Here is a 22,825-nt window from a genome sequence, read left to right as displayed (position 1 = left end):
ATATATATATATCCGTGCGAATAAACAACAGAATTAAAGAACTTGTTTAAAAAAAAAAAAAAAAAAAAACACGACAAATGGCATTCTTGCCACAACAACAGTGAACTTTATTTTGACATCTGAGTAGTGGTATTAAGATTAATAAAGACAATACAATGAGAAAACGTGGTACTATTCTTTTGGTAGAACGACCGACCTCTAGGGTTAGTTCTATAGGAGAATGCCCTCAAGCGTCGCAGGATTTCCAGACAGCCATCTTGTTCCATATGGGTGTGGCTTAAACTGAATGCCACCAGAACAATCCAGCAAGTGAAATTAAGCTTAAACAAAACAATATCATCAGACTTCCATTGAACCAATACAATATTTAAGCCGTCGCTATCAACCAAGCCCTGGGGGGTGACGTTAAACAGAGATGATTTAAAATTTAAAACAATGCACAATAGATAATAATCCAACCCAATTGAAGGTAGCCTATGGAAAGGCCGCGAAAGCTATAACCATAACTTTATAAATGGAAAAGAAAATTAATAGTTGTGCACTGCAATGATAATTTTTAAAGAAAGACTACAAGAGTCAACCACCAAGGTAAAACCCTGTACTGTACCCATACAACAAATTTAATTACAAAGAAATTTCAAATATAGCCTGAAGGCGTAATCATATTATGATACTGAGAAACTCAAGCCACAGATTGGCAAGATATACCGAGAATAGGCTACCGTGAAGCCTGACGAGTGCAGCGCACGCTGGTGAGGTGTGAGATACTTGCCATGTCTTTGTGTCAATGAGGAGGGGACGTAAGGTCAGGCCACTTGGCCTTCTTCCAAAGAATTTATAGAGATAGACCCTTTTCTCACCATTCAAAGAATAACGACTAACATTCAAACCTAGATGTAACCCTACCAGAAATCTGCCAATAGGTACATACCTGTGTACGATTTGGAACCCGAAAGAACTCGAGGGAGCGAACAACACCAAGTAGACCCGATGAACGGTTGCTGGAAGTTGATAGCTTCATCCTCGGCCATGTAGAGCAAACAAATAACATGAGAACCCATTAGGAGGAATGAACGATAATTCAAACTCAAAGAAACTGTGAACAACAAGCTAAAAACAAAACAGGAAAAAAGTTACAGTATGGCGCAACTAGTACCAGAAGCTTAAGCTGAATGAATCATGACGGGGTTCCGGATTGAGCTTGGCCAGATGTAGCCAGTGGCCCCATGAAAGATAGAAGAGTCTGGCGGGGTGCGTACCAGGCTAGCCAGAGCTATGGCATAGCCTTGGGCAAATGAACCTTAAGAAACCTCTCGTCTCCGCATAAACAATGGATAATGCCCTACAACGCAGCACAACCCTTAGATGCATAGCAAAACACCTCAGCCATCGATGGGGGGGGGGGGGGGGGGGGGGGGGGTGTAAGGACCTGCGGTCCTTGGCACGATCGCCCGAAGTGCGACCATGGATGAGCGCGTCGGTTGGATGTGCGAAGTGCGGTTGGAGTGTTATGCGAAGTTCTCTTGGAGTGTTGTGCGGCGATAATGCGACGATATGGAGGAGACTTGGCATGTTTATACGCATGGAGCGTGGAACGAAGACTTATGGAGGCCGACCTACATGTAAAGCAAAGCCGACATGCAGTTGGGGTGTTTTACGATGAAGTAGGGGTGTGTAAAGTGCATTGGGAAAGTCGGTTGAGCAGCCAGAGTTAGCCCCACACTTACATATATATTGCAATGCGATGGAGGCATTTGGACAACAATCCAACTCGCTCATACATCTTCGCTAAAAGGAGTAGTGCGCAAATACAAGGAGGAAGGCGCAGTTTACACATGCGCCCATTCTTGGGCTAGTCGCACAAAGGAAGGTGTTGAACTCGATATTGGGTGAAGGTGCGGGTAGGAGCGCTCGGTGGTTGGGTGAGGCGTGCACGGTGAACGTGTGGCGCCTGGTTTGTGCAAAGTCTTGAAGTGGGTGTCTTGGCGACTCAGCTGAGCGCCCGCCCATCATGCAAGTGTGCACGAAGACAAGGTAAATGAAGGATCAGCAAGTCGTTCGCCGACTGTGCCAAGGTGCCGACGAGCTAGGGAATCGAGTTTTGCCTTGTGTTGTAAAATTGGCTAAGTATGAAACTTGGTGCTTCCAAGTATACTTGTAAAAGCTTGTAACATTGAATATTGTATAATATATGTTTCGGGCATACTCATTGTTCAGGGAGTTGCCCCTCCCTTTATACTGTGCAATTATGATTCTCGTTTATAATTGCTGTTAATAATGAATGTGTATGGGTGTTCATTGGTATAAAGGATAACATAATAATACTTGTTTGCGAAACACAAACTAAGTAGGAGTAAGTGGTTAGGCGTAGTCCACGAACATAAGTATTGGTGAAAAGAAAGTGTTCGGTGGTGCCGCACCTCGCTAAGAGCGGTTGAAAGACTACCGCCGGCTTGGGGGCGTGACAGTTGGTATCAGAGCTTGGTTGGAGCTAGTGAGCAGGGTTGCTCGTGACAAAGTGCAGGTGTGGAAACACTTGGAAATTGAAGACAGTGAAGCAGGTACTTGCAGGGAAAGGAAGTTGTTTCACACACAAGTGGAATAAGGGCTGGTTCAGGTTGCAGGCATCTTGGTGAAGCTGTTGGATGGTCGAAACTAGATTGCAAAGAAGAAGAAAGCTGTTAGCAATGGCAGTTGAATCTCAGGTTGGGTCTAGTCACAGTGTGCAGGATGCTACTATGGCACTTATGGAAAAAGTGTTGGAAAGGATGGAGGACTTAGAGACTTTCTGGAGTAAGAAGATGGACTTGTTCGATAAGGAGCAAGAGGCCAATTCAAAGATGAAGGAAGAGCTCAATGAACTCCAGACTCAACACGAGTACACTAATCTTATGTGTACACAACTTGAAGTAAGGGTCAAAGAGGTTGAAGAAGCAAGAGACCAGGGTCTTCCAGAGATCGTGGACTTGAAGAAATCTCTTGATGAAGCCAGAGATGAGATCGCGGTGTTGAAGAATGCTGTGAGGCATAACTCAGGTGGAGGAGTGCCGCATGTGAAAGTCAAGGAACTAGAATCTTACATTGGTACAAGGAGTGCAAAGACTCTTGGTAACTTTCTATGGGACATGGAGCAATACTTGGAACGATTGGGTCTATCTGATGATGAGACGAAGGTCAAGATAGCTGTTCAGTTCTTAAGAAATGATGCTAAGATGTGGTGGCGAAGACGGATGGATCAGATTGCCAATGGCAGTGCTGGTGACATTACTTCATGGGATGACATGAAGAAAGCTTTGCAGGCTCATTTCAGTCCTCCAGATGAAACGTGGGAAGCAAGGATGAAAATTAAGTTCATAAAGCAGATTGGGAACCTTCAGACATATCAGCGGGAGTTTGCAAGTGCGGTTCTGGAACTTCCTGACATGGCGGAGAGGGACAAGGTGTTCAATTTCATTATTGGATTGAAGCCTTGGGCACGCAATGAAGTGAAGAGGTAGAGAATTAGAACACTTGAGGAAGCTTTTGCTACTGTGGACAGGTTGGTGGAGCATTATGATGAGACTTCTGATGATAGGAAGAAGAAGTCCGATAAGCCGAAGGAGAAGAAGAAGGATGATGCTTCAAAATCTGATGATAATTCGAAGACGAAGAAAGCCTTGAAGTGTTGGATATGTGCTGGACCACATACAGTGAAGAATCGTCCTTCTAGACCGAAAGTGGCTACGATTGCACAATCTAATGCGAAGAATGAGGAAGCTTCTGTGGGGATGATGCTGATACTTGGTACTGCTGCTATTACAAAGGTGATCTCTCGAAGGGATCCTGAGAGGAACAGGTTGGAGTATGATCGGATGAAGGTTGGAGGTGCTGATATACTCACTATGATAGATAGTGGGGCCTCTCACAACTTCATGGGTGAAGATACTACAAGAAGAATTGGGCTAAAATTTGTACCGGCGATGGCACAGATGAAGACAGTCAATTCTCCTCCTGTTGAAGTTCTTGGTAAAGCTGAAAGGGTGGACACAACACTTGGTGAATGGACGGGGAAGGTCGACTTCACTATAGTGCGGATTGATGACTATGAGGCTGTGCTGGGGATGGAATTCATGAAACATTTTGATGCTATGATTGTTCAACATTTGAGGAAGCTGTACATTTACGATGGAAGGGAAGATGTACCCATTGGTGTGCCAACCATTGGAGTGACAAGGCCTGATTGTAAGTTGGCAATGATGTAAATGGAGGATGAGAAGTGTATGGAAGATATGAGTAAGCGGTTGTCCATGGTTGAGACAAAGCTTATCGAGCAGTCATTGGTCATCAGGACACTTTCAGATAGCATCTTGGATTTGTCAAGAAGGCTAGAAGTAGTTGAGGATGATGATGATGATGATGATGAGGTTTATGTGAGGCCGAATGTCCGGGAGGAGGATCGGGTCACTTATCTATAGAGGATAGAGATTGAGGATCTTCACAGATGGATTGAGTTGATTAGTGAGGGAGAGCCTTCAGGTTCTACTCCCTCCACATCTTCTTAGATGGACAAGAAGATGGGGCTCGTTGTTAGCTGCTCATGACAGTGAGTCCTTAAAACAGGTTGAGCAGGTATGACAGATGGTTCAGGGATGGCTTGGCATCAAGCATCATGACATGTTGCAGATGAGATGAGGACTACTTCATGGACCTGAGCATGGATTACACTTGTATGGAGATGGATTCTTGATCAAGTTAAGGATGTGACAGGATATTCTGAGAAACGACTGATGATGGCATGAGGACGTACATCCTCATGGTTTGAGCGTGACAGTAGGATTAGCTACCTAACTAGTTCAAACATGGGGGCATACAGTGTGCAGAGATGTGTTAGCATTTGTTGGAATATCATGGCAGCAATTCACATGATGGCACATGATGAGGCCGACAAGAGATGTTGCGGGAAGCATGTAGCTTGAGATGGAGGGACCAGCCTTCCACGATGGAGAGCAGCATGTGGAGATTGTGACAGGGTGATCGATGATCATGGATTGAGATGATCTTTGATGTATGACATACCGATGGGGTGTATACCTTGGTATGGTGATCTTGGTGACAGATGGTTGCCGAGACAAGTCATGATGTAGATAATGGTTCTACATATGTTGCAGAGATATTTGCAGTATGTGGGGGAGTCGACATCATGGATATTGATGATCTTGGTGGATAGCTACCAAGATGATATGTTGTCAAGGACGACAACGACTTCAGGTGGAGGAGGATGTAAGGACCTGCGGTCCTTGGCACGACTGCCCGAAGTGTGACCATGGATGACCGCGCCGGTTGGATGTGCGAAGTGCAGTTGGAGTGTTATGTGAAGTTCTCTTGGAGTGTTGTGCAGCGATAATGCAACAATATGGAGGAGACTTGGCATGTTTATATGCATGGAGCATGGAACGAAGACTTATGGAGGCCGACCTACATGTAAAGCAAAGCCGACATGCGGTTGGGGCGTTTTACGATGAAGTAGGGGTGTGCAAAGTGCGTTGGGAAAGTCGGCTGGGCAGCCAGACTTAGCCCCACACTTGGATATATGTTGCAATGCGATGGAGGCATTTGGACAATAATCCAACTCGCTCATACATCTTCGCTAAAGGGAGTAGTGCGCAGTTCTAGTGCGCAAATACAAGGAGGAAGGAAGGCGCAGTTTACACATGCGCCCATTCTTGGGCTAGTCGCACAAAGGAAGGCATTGAACTCAGTATTGGGTGAAGGTGCGGGTAGGAGCGCCCGGTGGTTGGGTGAGGCGTGCACGGTGAACGTGTGGCGCCCGGTTTGTGCAAATTCTTGGCGTGGGTGTCTTAGCGACTCGGGTGAGCGCCCGCCCATCGTGCAAGTGTGCACGAAGATAAGGTGAACGAAGGATTGGCAAGTCATGCGGCGACCGTGCCAAGGTGCTGACGAGCTAGGCAACTGAGTTTTCCCTTGTGTTGTAAAATTGGCTAAGTATAAAACTTGGTGCTTCCAAGTATACTTGTAAAATCTTGTAACATTGAAGATTGTATAATATATAATTCGGGCAGACTCATCATTCAGGGAGTTGCCCCTCCCTTTATACTGTGCAATTGTGATTCTCGTTTATAATTGCTGTCGATAATGAATGTGTATGGGTGTTCATTGGTATAAAGGATAACATAATAATACTTGGTTGCGAAACACAAACTAAGTAGGAGTAAGTGGTTAGGCGTAGTCCACGAACATAAGTGTTGGTAGAAAGAAAGTGTTTGGTGGTGCCACACCTCGCTAAGAGCGGTTGAAAGACTACCACCAGCTTGGAGGCGTGACAGGGGACCGATAAGCTCGAGGGTACACATCCCTGGAGTACCACCGGACCTCATCCCTTCACGTGACTGAGCCAGCGTTATTGAATGCCATTGAATGCCATAGCCAATTGTTAGAAGTTAGCAGAACCGCGGAGAAAACAGTCATATCCACAACCAGCGGAAAGTATTTTCCGTTGACATCAAGTGAGGTACGTTACACTCCAACCTTTAGGTTGAAACGCAGAGAACCGCGGAGAAAACAGTGATATCCACAACCACCGGAAAGTATTTTCCGTTGACATCAAGTGAGTTACGTTACACTCCAACCTTTAGGTTGAAATGCAGAGACCGTTATATTTATTATCAAACAGAAATAAATTTTCCACACGCGCGATTATCGCTAGAACCAGCATTGATTAAAAATACCAAAAAAAAAAAATTATGGCGGTGCTGGGTGCATGACAAAATCCCTGCCTACTTTATTGATAACTTTGTGAGTCATCGGAAATGGATCGTTGGGTTAGGTAAAGCTGGTTCCTTAGCCGTTATATACACGTTTGTTTCTTCAGAGATTGAGCGGAAGCGTATTGCGACTTTTTATATGCTTATGTGCTTCGCCTTATTCCATTCTGCTTCTTTTGCTCTGTGGCTGGAGTGCGGATATCATATTGTTTATTGCCTTCCAACAACAATTGTGCTGTTTGCTTCAACATAAATACGACGTTTGAAGATAGATTGTTTATGTCACACATAATAATACAACACTATTTTTGTGTGCGAGTTGCAGATTTATCAAAGTACGACCGATGGCGTCAAATATTGTTGACTTTTTCAGTGAGAAGAACATATTGGTGACTGGATCGACCGGTTTCCCTGGAAAAAGTATTAAATATTTCAGAGACCACTTTTTGTTTTTCTAATATATATATATGATAATGAAGCTTAACTGCTGTTTACTTGTTCCAGTTTTCATCGAAAAAATATTGCGGTCGCAGCCCGGGATAGGCCGCATTTTTGTTTTGCTAAGGGCGAATGATGCCGAGTCTGCCAAAATCCGATTGAAAAGTGAAGTAAGAAATCTGATGATGTCAAAAAATTCGCATAAATTCTCCTATCACTGTCAGCCTCAAAAATTGGCCAATGCTCTGCCTACGAATGATGTCATCTCTTTGCTATGAATGACAGGTTTTGAAACTGGAGCTGTTCAGTAGATTGAGGGAGCAACATGGAGACAGCTTCGAAAGATTCGTATTGGAGAAAGTTGTTCCTGTGGTTGGAGACATTGCAACGGATCATAATCTTGGAATTGATACGGAGAGCAGCAGAGAGCACCTCTGGAAAAATCTGGATGCCATTGTAAATATTGCAGCGAGCACCGTGTTTGATGACAGGTTCGTTTGTATTTCCAGTGCTGATTAATCTAGACAACCTGATTACTCGTCGCCATTAGGAAAGCGTTTATGTCTGAATGTAAAGACTAACAACTTTTCGCACAACGTAGGTATGATATTTCTCTGAATGTCAACACAAAGGGAGCTGAGAATATTGTGGAATTCGCGAAACGATGTCGTAATCTTCAAATCCTCCTGCACGTCTCCACGGGTAAGTCGACATATTATGATTCTATCTATTAGTTTTAGAAAAGTTTATGAAAGGTTTAAAGAAGAAAATAGCTTTCTTAAACCATAACAAATTTACATTAATTTGGTAGTTAAGTTGGCAGGTATATTTGATTTTAATTTTCTAATCATAAAATTAAAATCCCAAAAGTAAAAATAAAATATTATTTTGACATATAATTTTAAAAATTTGAATTTTTTTAACTGTAATTTTTTTTCAATTATTTGTAATAATTTTATGGATGCTAGATATTTCAAATATGATAATTCGATTATCAATATTATTTTTACGTTGATCCATCTCAAATTTCCTGAATTTCTATTCAGGTTTATTTTGACTTTTTAATTTTTAAATTTATATGAAAAATAAACTATTTTTTCTTAATTTTAAATTAAAATTATTTACACTAACATTAATTTCTTATAACAATGTAACTATAGCTTTTTTATAACATAAATTTAATTAATGAAAGAAATTTTGTATATTGAGAAATTTGACCCATCTAAAAGCTGGGTAGATGAGAAGTTGAAATAGATCTATATTAATATATATTAAAAAAATAAAAAATTCATAAAATATTACAAAAGTTTATATAATCTATTTTTGGGTTATCCTTAGCTAGGTGGAACCACCAACTTTCACTTAAATTTTTTTTCTAGCTTCATAGATTTTTATCTCTTTGAACTCTTAGTAAATCAAAAGTTAACACAGAACTATGTTGATATATAATATTAATATTTTTTTTTAAATTTCAAATTAAGGGTTATATAACAATTCTATATTAATTAGATAAAAAAATTACACAAGGTAATATAATTTTTTTTTAAAATATTTTTAATTATTTTTTATGATAAAAAATTATACAATTTTATATAAAAAAAATCATATATACATATGAATGATTATACAAGTGAGAACAACCACACAAATTTCAATTAATGACCTATCACAATCATTGTTTTAATAATGTACTCAATTACCATCAAAACTTGGCATACTTAATAACATGTTATTTTATATTTTTTAACAGTAATAAATATTTCGATATATAAATATAATAAATATTTCTATATATAAATAAATCATATTAGCTTTTTTAAATATAAGTTGAGAATAAATATTTTATCTATCATTTTTATTTAATTATATTTTTTTATAAATATTTTTAAAAAACTTATTTAAAATTTTAAGTGGCAGTTCAATTGGCCGTAAAAGTAATGTATAATCTATAAAAATTAAAAAATCTAAACGTTAAATCCCTTGGTTGTAACGATGAAGCTGGGTTACCAAAAAAAGCACTGATCCATAGTTATAGTTTTAATTTTTAATTTATATATTTTATGTTTCCTGGTCAAAGAAAAACCGTGTTTAAAGTGGAAGAGGAGGAAAAACAATCATTCTTATGCGTTAGCAAAACAGATATTGCATCACTCTCAACTGTCATTGGACTAATATATATGGAACGTACAAAAGCTTACGTTGTAGGAGGCAAAAGTGGACAAATAAAAGAGAGTTGTCTAAATCTGGGGCACACTCTAATGAACGGTAGAGGACCTGAGGGCGAAAGCAGTGCACCTCTGAGATTAGATATTGAAGCAGAATTTGGCTTACTAGAGAAAACACAACTCAAACAACAGGCCTCGTCAACTACTCACACTAGAGAAAACACAACTCAAACAACAGGCCTCGTCAACTACTCACACTGCAAGCACAAGTTTGGTAAAAGACGCCAAAGTGAAGCGTCTCAAAGAATTGGGTTTGGAAAGGTGAGTCACACTTAGACGCGTATTGTAATTCTCATTGATGTCATTCTGGAAAAGAAGGTATTAGACAAATTCATTCATGCAGGGCAAGAACGTTTGGGTGGCCAAATACATACTCATTTACCAAAGCTATGGGAGAAATGCTAATAGAGAAATTGAGGGGAAATGTTCCAGTGGTCATCCTCCGACCGACCATTATTGAAAGTACTTTGGCAGAGCCTTTCTCAGGTGTTGGGGATTTTTCTGGTAAAATCCCAAAAACAAAATAGACTGAACACAGAGACAATGCTGTGTTTCTCTCCAGGATCTTACCACAGGAAAGTTTTAATTTATTTCTGAGAACAGAATATTACACACCCATAAAAAGATTTGTATTCATTAAAATAAAATTTCTGATACAAAATTCATCCTCTTCCACTCAGATAGATTCACTAGAAAAAAGTATTTCAACAACAAAATATTACTCTGTCTCCTTGTGAGATTTTACACTGCTGTGTGTAAAAATCTCATTTACATTTGCTGCTGTAAAAAACAGACTTTTACATATATTGCTGTAATAAAAAAAATTCACATTATGCACTTTGCATATTACAAAAAAAAGACCTCCAGCACTCAACACATTATTTTCTCTGTTCTGGTTTCACTTCGACTTCGTCTTCGCACTACTGTGCGTTCTTACCATTACATTACAAAGCATATGATTTACATCAAAATCGTTTTCGCACTGTTGTGCATTCTTCACTTACCATACGAAATCAACCAAAAAAAAACATACGCAGTGCTACTCTGTTCATTCCCTTCCCATTACATTGTATGTGCAATAAACAACATAAAAAAAATACATATTGCCATACTCCCGAAAATAAAAAAAACATTAAAATTAAAAGTCTTTTACCTATATTCTACCAACCGGAGTAAATACCATTGATTACTTTACTGAAGTAAACGGCGGCAAAACTCACGTATATATGTTGTTACACTATTGCAGGCGGAAACCGGACTTGAAAGTAATTGCACGGGAGATTTGGGATCCTATTGGGTCCAGCACATCGCATCGGGAAATCGGAGCGGAGGTAAGGCCCTGACCATATGCGATTTGCGATCGCCGATAGCGATATCGCATCGGACCTCGGCCAAGGGCAAACCCCGATTGCGATGAACGATTGCGGACCTGACGAGAATATCAACTGCAGTTTATATAATATCGCGTCCAGCAAGGGAATCGGCCATCGGCAATCGACTGTGTTGTGTGCGAACCTCCGGAAGCGGCGATTGCGATAAAAGGATGACGTGGCTTGTGGGACCTCTATATGGCTATAGCCTCGTTCATATGGTTTCAGTGAAGTAATAAATCGCTTGCTGAGCAAAAGCGGTCTGATAAGCTTGGTGGTTTTCTGGAGCTGTTTTGGTAGGAATACATGCGCATGGTTATTGTCTTAATGCTGCTGCATGGCTCAACTGTTGCGCAGTTGAAATTACGTTTTCAACACTCCCCTTTAATTTCAACTGCTGGGCATTCAATCATACCTAAACATTTCCTCAAAAATTCGAAGCTTTTCTGGTCCAATGGCTTTGTCAAAATGTCTGCAACCTGTTCCTGAGTCCTGCAATGTTGTAAAGTGATTTCTCCATTGCTTACCAATTCTCTGATGTAGTGAAACCTTGTGTCAATGTGTTTCGTTCTCTTATGAAACATTGAATTCTTTGATAATGCAATAGCTGAGCTATTGTCACAAAAAATCATCGTTGCTTTTGCCTGCTCCTGGCCTAAGCTCCTTAACATCCTTCTCATCCAAACTGCTTGACATGCTGCTGCTGTAGCTGCCACATATTCAGCCTCTACTGTAGACAACGCCACAATAGGCTGTTTCTTAGAAACCCATGAAATGGCTCCTGAACCCATGTGAAAAACATAACCGGATGTGCTTTTCTGATCATCTACACTTCCAACCCAATCACTATCAGTGTATCCAATTAAATCTGAACACTCTGAGACAGTATATAAAATGCCAAACATTTTAGTACCTTTGACATACCTCAGAATTCTTTTTTCTGCTTGCCAATGTGCTTCTTTTGGCCTTTCCATGAATCTGGAAATTAAACTAACAGCAAACATTATATCTGGCCTAGTTGCACTTAAATACATAAGGCTGCCAACTATACTCATGTACAAACTAGGATCAAAATCCTTGCTGTTGTCCTCTTTGCTGAGTTTTAATCCCATCACTGTGGGAGTGATTGCTACCTTGTACTCTTGCATGTTAAATCTGCCCAACACTTCATTTACATATTTTGCCTGTGAGATAAAAATTCCATTTTCATTTTGATCTACTTCTATTCCTAAGAAGTATCTCAGCAAACCCATGTTAGTCATTTCAAATTCCTCTTTCATGACTGATTTGAAGTTTTCAATGAGGTAGTCATCATTACTTTTAAAAATAACATCATCAACATATAACACAACAATTAGCAATTTACCATCCTTTTCTTTGATGTAGACGGTGGGTTCTCCCTCACATTTGTCAAATCCATTCTCCAGTAGATAGGAATCTATCCTACTGTACCATGCTCTTGGCGCTTGCTTCAGCCCATAAAGCGCTTTCTTCAATCTGCACACTTTGTGTTCTTGGCCTTTCTTCTCATAGCCTAGAGGTTGCTCAATGTAGACCTCTTCCTTTAACACTCCATTTAGGAATGCTGACTTCACATCCATTTGGTAAACTTTCCACTTGTTTTGAGCTGCTATGGACAACACTGCTCTCACGGTTTCCATTCTTGCAACCGGTGCGAAAGTTTCCTCATAGTCTCTCCCATATTGTTGCTTGTATCCCTTCACAACAAGTCTTGCCTCGTGTCTTTCTATTTTGCCTTCAATATTGCTCTTAGCCTTGTAAACCCATTTGACTCCAATGATTTCTTTACCTTTTGGTAGCTCAACCAAATCCCATGTCTTATTTCTTTCTATAGCATTAATCTCCTCATCCATAGCTTCTATCCATTTCCTATCCTTAATTGCATCTTCGAAATGAATAGGGTCATCAACATGACAATATAAAGCAAATAATGAATTCATACCTTCATCATAAAAGTCACTTAGATTTCTGAACTTCTTACCTCTTTCATTTGGTGTGCAAGTGCTTGAAGAAGCACTTGAATTTCCTCCTTGTGGTGTGCTTGGAGAAGCACTTTCATTATCCTCAAGGGTGTTCCTTGCTGTCCTTGTGTTGGCGCTGCTGTTTGGGTATGTATTTCAGTCATCTCCTCATCATCTTCATCATGAGACAAACAGTTTTTAACATTCACTGTTTTCTCTATGCTTCCATCCCAAGCTTCCTCCTCAATGAACTGAACATATCTGCTCACAAAAAACTTCTTAGTAGATGGGATATACAACCTGTAGGCTTTGGATTCCTCACTGTATCCAATGAAAATACATTTCTCCTCTTTTTTGTCCAACTTCTTCCTTAGCTGATCTGGAATGTGTGCATAAGCCACACATCCAAAAATTTTCATGTAGGTGACTCCTTGCTTTCTCCCAGTCCATGTTTCTTCCGGCACTTTGTTCATCACTGCTTTTGTAGGACACCTATTCAAAATGTAAACTGCACAATGTACAGCTTCAGCCCAATAATCATTTGGAAAATGCTTTGCCTTTAACATGCTCCTCGCCATATCCATGATGGTCATATTCTTCCTTTCAGCTACTCCATTTTGCTGTGGAGTGTACCTAGTGGTAAACTGTTTGTGTATTCCATTTTCTCTACAAAAACGTAGAAATTCTTTGGAGATATACTCACCTCCTCTATCAGTTCTTAGAACTTTGATATGCAGCCCACTTTAGTTTTCTACAAGTGCTTTGAAATTTCGGAATTTTTCAAACACTTCACTTTTGTTCTTCAAGAAATAAACCCAAGTCTTTCTTGTAAAATCATCAATAAATGTTAGAAAATATTGGCTACCTACTAATGATGGAGTTTGCATCGGTTCACATAAGTCTGAGTGGACAATCTCTAAGGGTGCTTTTGCCCTTATGCTTTTCCCTGATGGAAAACTTTCTCTATGTTGCTTCCCCAAGATACAACCTTCACAAAGGCTGTCCGGTTTCTCTATCAATGGTAATCCTCTTACCAATCCTTTTCTGCTCAACAAGTTAAGACCTCCAAAGTTGAGATGTCCAAATCTCAAGTGCCACAACCAATTTTCATCCTTTGGTATACTTTGGAAAGCCTCTTGGATAACTGCTGCAATTACATCTTTGTTTTTCAAATCTGCCCTTATTCTGAGAGGGAACATCCTGTTCTTTGTCATCTTCACTTCAGCAATACATCATTTGCTAGGTGCTCTGTCCATGATGGTGCATACATCATTCTCAAAGAAAACATTGTAACCTTTTTGAATAAGCTGTCCAATACTTAAGAGGTTACACTTCATTCCAAGAAAATAATAGACATCTGCTATGGTTTTGTTTTCACCTTTCTTTGTAAATATTTTAACTTCTCCTTTTCCCATAACAGAAATTTTACTATCAGTCCCAAGTGTGACTTGTGATTTCATATTTTTATCTAGGGCAGAAAACAGGGCTAAGTTTCCTGTCATATGGTTGCTGCAACCGGAATCTAGAAACCATATATCTTCACTGTTTTTTTCAGCCATGTTACAAGCTAACAACACATTATCTTGACTGATGTTTTCTCTAGTGATATTTGCATTTGATCTATTACTCGTATCATGCTGCTTCTTCCTACATTCATTTGCATAGTGCCCATATTTTTTACAATAATAACATTGGACATTGGATTTTTCATACCTTTGTCCTTGAGCATGATGTTGTCCTCTTTGTTGGCTGCTGCCTTGGCCTTGGTTCTGATTTGGATTGCTGCCTCTTCCTTGAGCATTTGCTGGACTGTTCCTTCCACCTCTGTTCTGGCTTCTGCCTCTTCCTCTCTTGTTTCCTCTGCCTTGACCTCTTCCTCTTCCAAAGGACATCTGGGTCTTGAAGGCTTGCTCTAGAGATGAGTTTTCATTTCTACTCAACCTCTGTTCATATGTTATCAGTGATGTATGAAGTTCATCAACTGAAAAGTTTGAGAGATCCTTTGTCTCTTCTATGGTGGTGACAATCACATTAAACTTTGAGGGTAGGACCCTCAATAGTTTCTCCACAATTCTCCTTTCTTCAAGAACTTCTCCATGAGTCCTCATTTGTGTGACCAATCCAATCACATGTGTGAAGAATGAGTCAATATTGTCTGACTCCTTCATGTTCAGATTCTCAAAATCTTTCCTCAGCAGTTGTAGTTTTGCTTTCTTCACTTTCTCCATGCCTTGATAGGCTGTCTTGAGGGTTTGCCATGCCTCTTTGGATGTCTTGGCTGCTGCTATCCTTGGAAACACACTCTCATGCACTGACTGATATAAAAATACAAGGGCTTTGGAATCCTTCTTCCTATTGCTCTTCAATAGGTATTTCTCTGCCTGAGTCAATCTATTAAACTCATTTTCATCTGCTGGTTCTTCAAATCTATATTCAACTAATTGCCATAAATCTTGTGAGGCAAACAGGGCTCTCATGGTTATTGCTCAATAGTCATAGTTTTTCCCATTAAATTGTGGGAGCTGGGTGTTAAACATACCCATGCTGGTGCTTGTGCTGGCCATTCCTTGCATTCTAGGCTATGCTTCTAAATCCTTGATTGTGTATTTAAAATACTGATTGTTTCTTCAGCAGCTACACAAAAAAAACTTTGAGGAATACCTGGATTCTTTTGCTTGAGACTTTACTTTGCTGGAGAAGATTTACTGCTGCAATAGAAAACTCCCTCCTTCAGCTTCTTTAACACCTTTAAAGAGCCTAGAGATGCTCTGATACCACTGTTAGGGATTTTTCTGGTAAAATCCCAAAAACAAAATAGACTGAACACACAGACAATGCTCTGTTTCTCTCTAGGATTTTAGCACAGAGAAGCTTTAATTTATTTCTGAGAACAGAGTATTACACACCCATAAAAAGATTTGTATTCATTAAAATAAAATTCCTGATACAAAATTTATCCTCTTCCACTCAAAGGGATTCAACAAAAAAAAGTATTTCAACAACAAAATATTACTCTGTCTCCTTGTGAGATTTTACACTGCTGTGTGTAAAAATCTCATTTACATTTGCTGCTGTAAAAAACAAACTTTTACATATACTGATGTAATAAAAAAAATACACATTATGCACTTTTCATATTACAAAAAAAAACTTCCAGCACTCAACACATTATTTGCCCTGTTCTGGTTTCACTTCGACTTCGTCTTCGCACTGCTGTGCGTTCTTACCATTACATTACAAAGCATATGATTTGCATCAAAATCGTTTTCGGACTGCTGTGCGTTCTTCACTTACCATACGAAGTCAACCAAAAAAAAAACATACACAGTGCTACTCTGTTCATTCCCTTCCCATTACATTGTATGTGCAATAAACAACATAACAAAAATACATATTGCCATACTCCCGACAATAAAAAAAACATTAAAATTAAAAGTCTTTTACCTATATTCTACCAACCGGAGTAAATACCATTGATTACTTTACTGAAGTAAACGGTGGCAAAACTCACGTATATATGCCGTTACACTATCATAGGCAGAAACTGGACTTGAAAGTATATGCACGGGAGATTTGGGATCCTATCGGGTTCGGCACATCGCATCGGGAAATCAGAGCGGAGGTGAGGCCCTGACCATATGCGATTTGCGATCGCCGATAGCGATATCGCATCGGACCTTGGCCAAGGGCAAACCCCGATTGCGATGAACGGTTGCGGACCCAACGAGAATATCAACTACAGTTTATATAATATCACGTCCACTAGGGGAATCGGCCATCGGTAATCGACTGTGTTGTGTGCGAACCTCCGGAAGCGGAAATTGCGATAAAAGGATGACGTGGCTTGTGGGACCTCTATATGGCTATAGCCTCGTTCATATGGTTTCCGTGAAGTAATAAATCGCTTGCTGAGCAAAAGCGGTCCGATAAGCTTGGTGGTTTTCTGGAGTTGTTTTGGTAGGAATACATGCGCATGGTTATTGTCTTAATGTTGCTGCACGGCTCAACTGTTGCACAGTTGAAATTACATTTTCAACACTAGGCTGGATGGAAGGCACCAGGTGTCCATAAATATCCATCCTTTATTGCTAGAATCTGGATAGCACACATAAATATTTCATGATAATGTTATTAATATCACTATCACATCATTATTCACATTGATCCTGTGTTTTTTTTTTCGGAATATCACGCAGAACTATGCACACCGTTGTAATAGGGTACGGAAAAGGACAAATTTCACACCTCTTAGCTGACCCAGAACTCATTTTAGACATGGTCAGTCACTTCAATTCCCGTATGGTTGTTCCTAAATATATAGATTGCTTACTATTTAAATTTTATTGTTCATAAATACATAGATTGCTTGGTATTTAGATTTGACATTGTTCGTTTGATGATTAACAGATTCCCGCAGATATGGTTGTAAACACAATGATCATAGCTATGGTCGCACATGCATACAAGAACGGCCTCTTTTTTTATCGTGTCACATCATCTGTTGCGAATCCATTGCGTCACTCTGTTGCAGCAGACGAGGCATATAAGTATTTTTCGAAACACCCTTGTGTTGGTAAAGATGGGAACATAATTCATGTAAAATAGCTCTGTTTTCTAAAGAGCATGACCAGCTTTCACCAATACATGCATCGACGTTACAAAGCACCCATAGAGGTAATTAATCTTTAATATATACTCCACACTTTCTTTTATAGGTCCTCTGAACTTCAAAACGTACGTGACAGCGAGTGGTGGTGTTGAAAAACAGGTATTCAATGTAGTGAACAAAGTCTTGTGTTGCAACTTCACTGAACGTTACAAACAGATGCTTCGAAGATACAACAAAGTCATGTGCTTAGCAGAGAGTTGTACGAGCCATATGTATTCTTTAACGGAAGGTTGTGTTGCGCCCCGTAAATATATTTTCTAATACATAATTATTCAGCCATCATTTTTACCATAGCTGACAATGTTATGAATCACAGGTTTGAGATCACAAACACTGAAGGCCTGTGGCAAAGGATGTCGGAGGAAGACAAGAAAGCGTTCAACTTCGACGCCAATTGTATTGATTGGGTTCGTTACTTTTTCAGATGTTCATATCACTGGACTAGTTAAATATGTGCTGAAAAAAAGAAAGGATGGAGCTGCCAGTCTCCAAATCTATTAAACTATGAATATGAAGGGGCGCAGAGGAGCTTGCTTAAGGAGATAAGGAGAGTAGAGTTGTACGAACCATACGTCTTCTTTAACGGAAGGTTGTGTTGCGCCCCATAAATATATTTTCTAATACATAATTATTCAGCAATCATTTTTACTATAGCTGACAATGTTACAACTCACAAGTTTGAGATCACAAACACTGAAGGCGTCTTGTCACGCCCCCAAGCTAGCGGTAGTCTTTCAACCGCTCTTACCGAGGTGCGGCACCACCGAACACTTTCTTTTCACCAATACTTATGTTCGTGGACTACGCCTAATTCACTTTCTCCTACATAGTTTGTGTTTCGCAACCAAGTATTATTATGTTTAGCCTTTATACCAATGAACACCATACTCATTCATTATCAACAGTGATTATAACAAGAACACAATTGCACAGTATAAAGGGAGGGGCAACTCCCTGAACAATGAGTCTGCCCGAAATATATATATTAATCAATCTTCACTTTTACAATGTACAAGTTAAATCCTAGGGAACCTCAAAATTTACACTTAGTCAATTTTCACAACTTCAGCAAACTCGGTTGCCCATCTCGTTGGCACCTCCGCACGGTTGCCGCACGACTCTCTAACCCTTCGTTCACCTCGTCGCACAATCGTGTCGTTTGCCTAACTTGGGCGCGCCTCCAAGTCGCCACACACGGGCGCCTCTGCCCGAGACACTCCTCCGTTCACAAACCAACACACCAACAAGCCTTCATGCACACTTGCACGATGGGCGGGCGCTCACCCGAGTCGCCAAGACACCCACGCCAAGCCTTCACACAAAACGGGCGCCACACGTTCACTGTGCATGCCTTACTTGACCACCAGGCGCACCTTCGCCCGCACCTTCACCCAACACCAAGTGTGACCTTCCTTCACCGTGCGCTCACCCAAGACCGGCGCATGAGATGTGTGCCTCCACTCTTGTACTGCACACTAGAATCTGCACACTCCTCTTCTATGTGCGAAGTTCCCAAGAGATGATCGAATGACTTGCGATGGTTCAAATGCATCTCAACACATTACACTTATATCCATCACAATGTGTGTGGGTGGGGCTGCCCAGGCGACCACCCAACCTTGTGTGCATACCCCTTAACCATGTTCAAACGCCCACAATACAAGTCGGCCCGCCATCCATCGTCATCGGCCTTTAAGTGTCTCGCTCCACACTCAAACCGGTGTATAAATGTCATCGCATATTCATTATTGCATGTCTTCGTCACAAGTATTGTCGCACGCCTGTCGCAGCTCCATCGCACAACTGTCGTGCGCTCTAACTCGCCTCTCGACTGCGCGCATGCCCGGCGCCCAACTGCGTTGCACACCGGAGGACGTTACATCCTCCTCCACTTGAAATCATTGTCGTCCTCGACAACATATCATCCTGGTAGCCACCCACCAAGATCATCAATATCCATGATGTCAACTCCTCCACATACTGCAACCATCTCTGCAACATACGTATAATCACTATCTCCACCATGTCTCGCCTGAGCAACCATCTGTCACCAAGGTCACCATACCAAGGTATACACCTCATCAGTATGTCATACATCAGAGATCATCTCAATCAATGACCATCGATCACCCTGTCACAATCTCCACATGCTGCTCTCCACCATGGAAGGCTAGCCCCTCCATCCAAGCTACATGCTCACTGCAACATCCCGTGTCGACCTCCTCATGTGTCATCATGTGAACTGCTGCCATGATACTCCAACACAATGCTAACACATTTCTGCACATTGTTAACCCCCATGTCTGAACTAGTTGGGTAGTTAATCCAACCTTCACACACAAACCATGAGAATGCACATCCTCATGCCACCATCAGTCGTTTCTCAAAACATCCTGTCACATCCTCAACTCGATCAAGAATCCATCTCCATACAAGTCTAGGCCATGCTTAGGTCCATGAAGTAGTCCTCATCTCATCTGCAACATGCTGTCCATGATGTTTGGTGTCAATGTGCTACTTGAAATCAGCCACATCTATCCCAACATCATCATCCATATGTGTATCTCCTCCATATGAAGAGATCATCTCATCAAACCGACTCTCGATGTGCCACATCTATGTCCATGAAGCAACCTCCATCATATCTGCAATGTGCCATCCCTCAAGTCTGCTATAAAAACAAGTATACACCTGTCTCATCTATCCATGTGCTGCCCATTATCATAGATCAGTCAGCTCCCATGTGTCAAAGGTGGTTAAGTCTCGGCTCAACCCATGCCCAAGTGTTACCATCAAGGCATCATCATCGTTGTAACTACATCACTCCGAAGTGTCTCATATTGATCCTCCACATCAAGTCACTCTTCCAAGCCATTCCCATACATGTACTTGAAAGTATGCACCCCATCCTGCATCAAAGTCTCTGACCTCAGCTCCTCAATGCATCAGATCCTCTAAGTCAACCATATATGAAGTCCCCCAAAAGTCACAACAATCTCATGTCATCATGAGCTCCATAAACCATCCCCAACCCACATCTAGCAAGCATACAAGTCTCGGCCCAAAGGTCTCTGCAAGATGCCTTAGCTCTCCATGTAGTAGGAATGCTCCCTAGTCTTCTCACAACTCCATCCAAGTCCATGGCCTTGTTGTACATAAGTTCACAACCTCTCCATCGACTCATAAGGAAAACATCCCCATGTCACACTAGCAAATCCATCTGCACAACATCTTTGCCTTAGCACTCCTCATTGGATGCCCATAAGTGACACCTCTATAAGTGCTCCTGCACAATGTCCCTGCATAAGACTTCCATGCTCCATGTCTCCAACCTGATGTCCATGACTAAGTTTCCCATGTAGTCCAACCAAGTAGACCCATCACAACAATCGGTCATCCTCATCCAAGTCTGCAATCTTCAGTCTAGTGAACTCAGTCACCCAACCATATCATCATCATCACATCACGAGTCTCTCCCATCATGGCTCCTCTGCTAAAGGTTCCACCAAGAGTTGCTCTTGGTCTCAGCCATGAGAATTCCACCCAAGCATCATCATACCCAAGTGTGTGCCCTCCAATCTGTCCATGAGTCATGCCAGGCACATAGCCAATTTTCCATGTGGCTAAAGCATGACCCAATCCTCCACAACGATCATCATGTTCCTCCCTTGTCACGGTCCTTTGCACCTTCTACCATAAGGTCATAAACAACCCCAACAAGTCCTGCAACAGTCAACAATCCTTGCTTCTCCATACAAGGTTTCACCATAGTCATCCACGGTAAGATGCTCCCTTGCATCGACAAACTGATTTTGCCCTTCCCTGCATACGGTCCATCTACCAAATGCTCAAGTGAAACACAAGTATCAATAGTACTTACATCATCATCATGAGGCTCCTCCATATGAGTATCCTCATCCATCCATGTCTGCAAACTGCACGATCCTGGTTCAACTTGATCAATCTCAAGTTCATCCTCCATCGTTGTCATATCTGCAACATCCTCAATCATCACGGCTTCCTCTTCCTTGATAGCACAATCTGCAACTTCAACTTGCTCCATTGTCCAACCAAGTTGAAGAAGTTTGTCTTCAACATTCTTTTCCAAGACTTCAAGTTCCTTTCGAATCCGAGGATTCTCTTCTTTCAACCTCTTCAACCTGTATAAGGTAAGCAAGAGCTTCCCTTCACATTCTTTCAATCTTGCCATGCCTTGTCGTTCAGCGTGGCCCAAGCACTAAGCTTCACCCCTTCTAAACCTGTTTCACCATTCACCAGCTTCACCAAGTTCCCTGCAACCATGAACCAGCCCTTGTTCCACTTGTATGTGAAACTAGCTTCCTTCTCCTGCAAGTACCTGCTTCCACTATCATCAACTATCAAGTTTCCAAGTGTACCCACACCCACACTTCGTCATGAGCAACCATGCTCTAACACCAGCTCCAACCGAGCTCTGATACCAACTCATGATAGTGTAGTGGGATCAACACTTCTTCATCAACCTAGTCATCGGCCTGCTCTGATACCAACTGTCACGCCCCCAAGCTGGCGGTAGTCTTTCAACCGCTCTTAACGAGGTGCAGCACCACTGAACACTTTCTTTTCACCAATACTTATGTTCGTGGACTACGCCTAATTCACTTTCTCCTACTTAGTTTGTGTTTCGCAACCAAGTATTATTATGTTTAGCCTTTATACCAATGAACACCCATACTCATTCATTATCAACAACAATTATAACAAGAACACAATTGCACAGTATAAAGGGAGGGGCAACTCCCTGAACAATGAGTCTGCCCGAAATATATATATTAATCAATCTTCACTTTTACAATGTACAAGTTAAATCCTAGGAAACCCCAAATTTACACTTAGTCAAGTTTCACAACTTCGGCAAACTCGGTTGCCCAGCTCGCCGGCACCTCCACACGGTTGCCGCACGACTCTCCAACCCTTCGTTCACCTCGTCTCACAATTGTGTCGTTTTCCCAACTTGGGCGTGCCTTTAAGTCGCCACACACGGGCGCCTCTGCCCGAGACACTCCTCCATTCACAAACCAACGCACCAACAAGCCTTCGTGCACACTTGCATGATGGGCGGGCGCTTACCTGAGTCGCCAAGACACCCACGCCAAGCCTTCGCACAAAACAGGCGCCACACGTTCACTGTGCACGCCTTACCCGACCACAGGGCGCACCTTCACCCGCACCTTCGCTGAACACCAAGTGCGACCTTCCTTCACCGTGCGCTCACCCAAGACCGACGCATGAGATGTGCGCCTCCACTCTTTTACTGCGCACTAGAATCTGCACACTCCTCTTCTATGTGCAAAGTTCCCAAGTGATGATCGAATGACTTGCGATGGTTCAAATTCCTCTC

At 41.4% G+C, this 22,825-nt stretch overlaps 1 protein-coding gene across 1 annotated transcript; it reads left to right on the top strand.

Annotated features, from left to right (window-relative positions):
• The first annotated feature begins 2,687 nt into the window (after window positions 1-2,687).
• Window positions 2,688-17,894, top strand: LOC149209350 (alcohol-forming fatty acyl-CoA reductase-like). Its single transcript, XM_089398591.1, has 10 exons — window positions 2,688-2,793; window positions 6,869-6,998; window positions 7,087-7,181; window positions 7,266-7,369; window positions 7,485-7,690; window positions 7,801-7,901; window positions 9,339-9,685; window positions 17,184-17,349; window positions 17,492-17,657; window positions 17,762-17,894. The coding sequence occupies exons 1-10, from the start codon at window positions 2,688-2,690 to the stop codon at window positions 17,892-17,894; spliced, it is 1,554 nt and encodes a 517-aa protein (XP_089254717.1).
• Window positions 17,895-22,825: the final 4,931 nt, after the last annotated feature.

Source organism: Pinus tabuliformis, chromosome 1_2, assembly GCF_031772625.1.
Source record: "Pinus tabuliformis cultivar Carrire ecotype Pingquan chromosome 1_2, CPIR1, whole genome shotgun sequence".
Taxonomy (NCBI): Eukaryota; Viridiplantae; Streptophyta; class Pinopsida; order Pinales; family Pinaceae; genus Pinus; species Pinus tabuliformis.
Note: the sequence above shows the minus strand (reverse complement) of the source record. Positions and strands in the feature narration are given on the sequence as shown.

Bases quoted from the DNA above. Each gene is read 5' to 3' on its own strand.
- LOC149209350 (XM_089398591.1), top strand. From the start codon at position 2,688: ATGGCAGTTGAATCTCAGGTTGGGTCTAGTCACAGTGTGCAGGATGCT. The intron at 9,686-17,183 runs GTGAGTCACACT...GATGATTAACAG, and splicing joins AAAGAATTGGGTTTGGAAAG to ATTCCCGCAGATATGGTTGT. The intron at 17,350-17,491 runs GTAAAGATGGGA...TTTCTTTTATAG, and splicing joins TTCGAAACACCCTTGTGTTG to GTCCTCTGAACTTCAAAACG.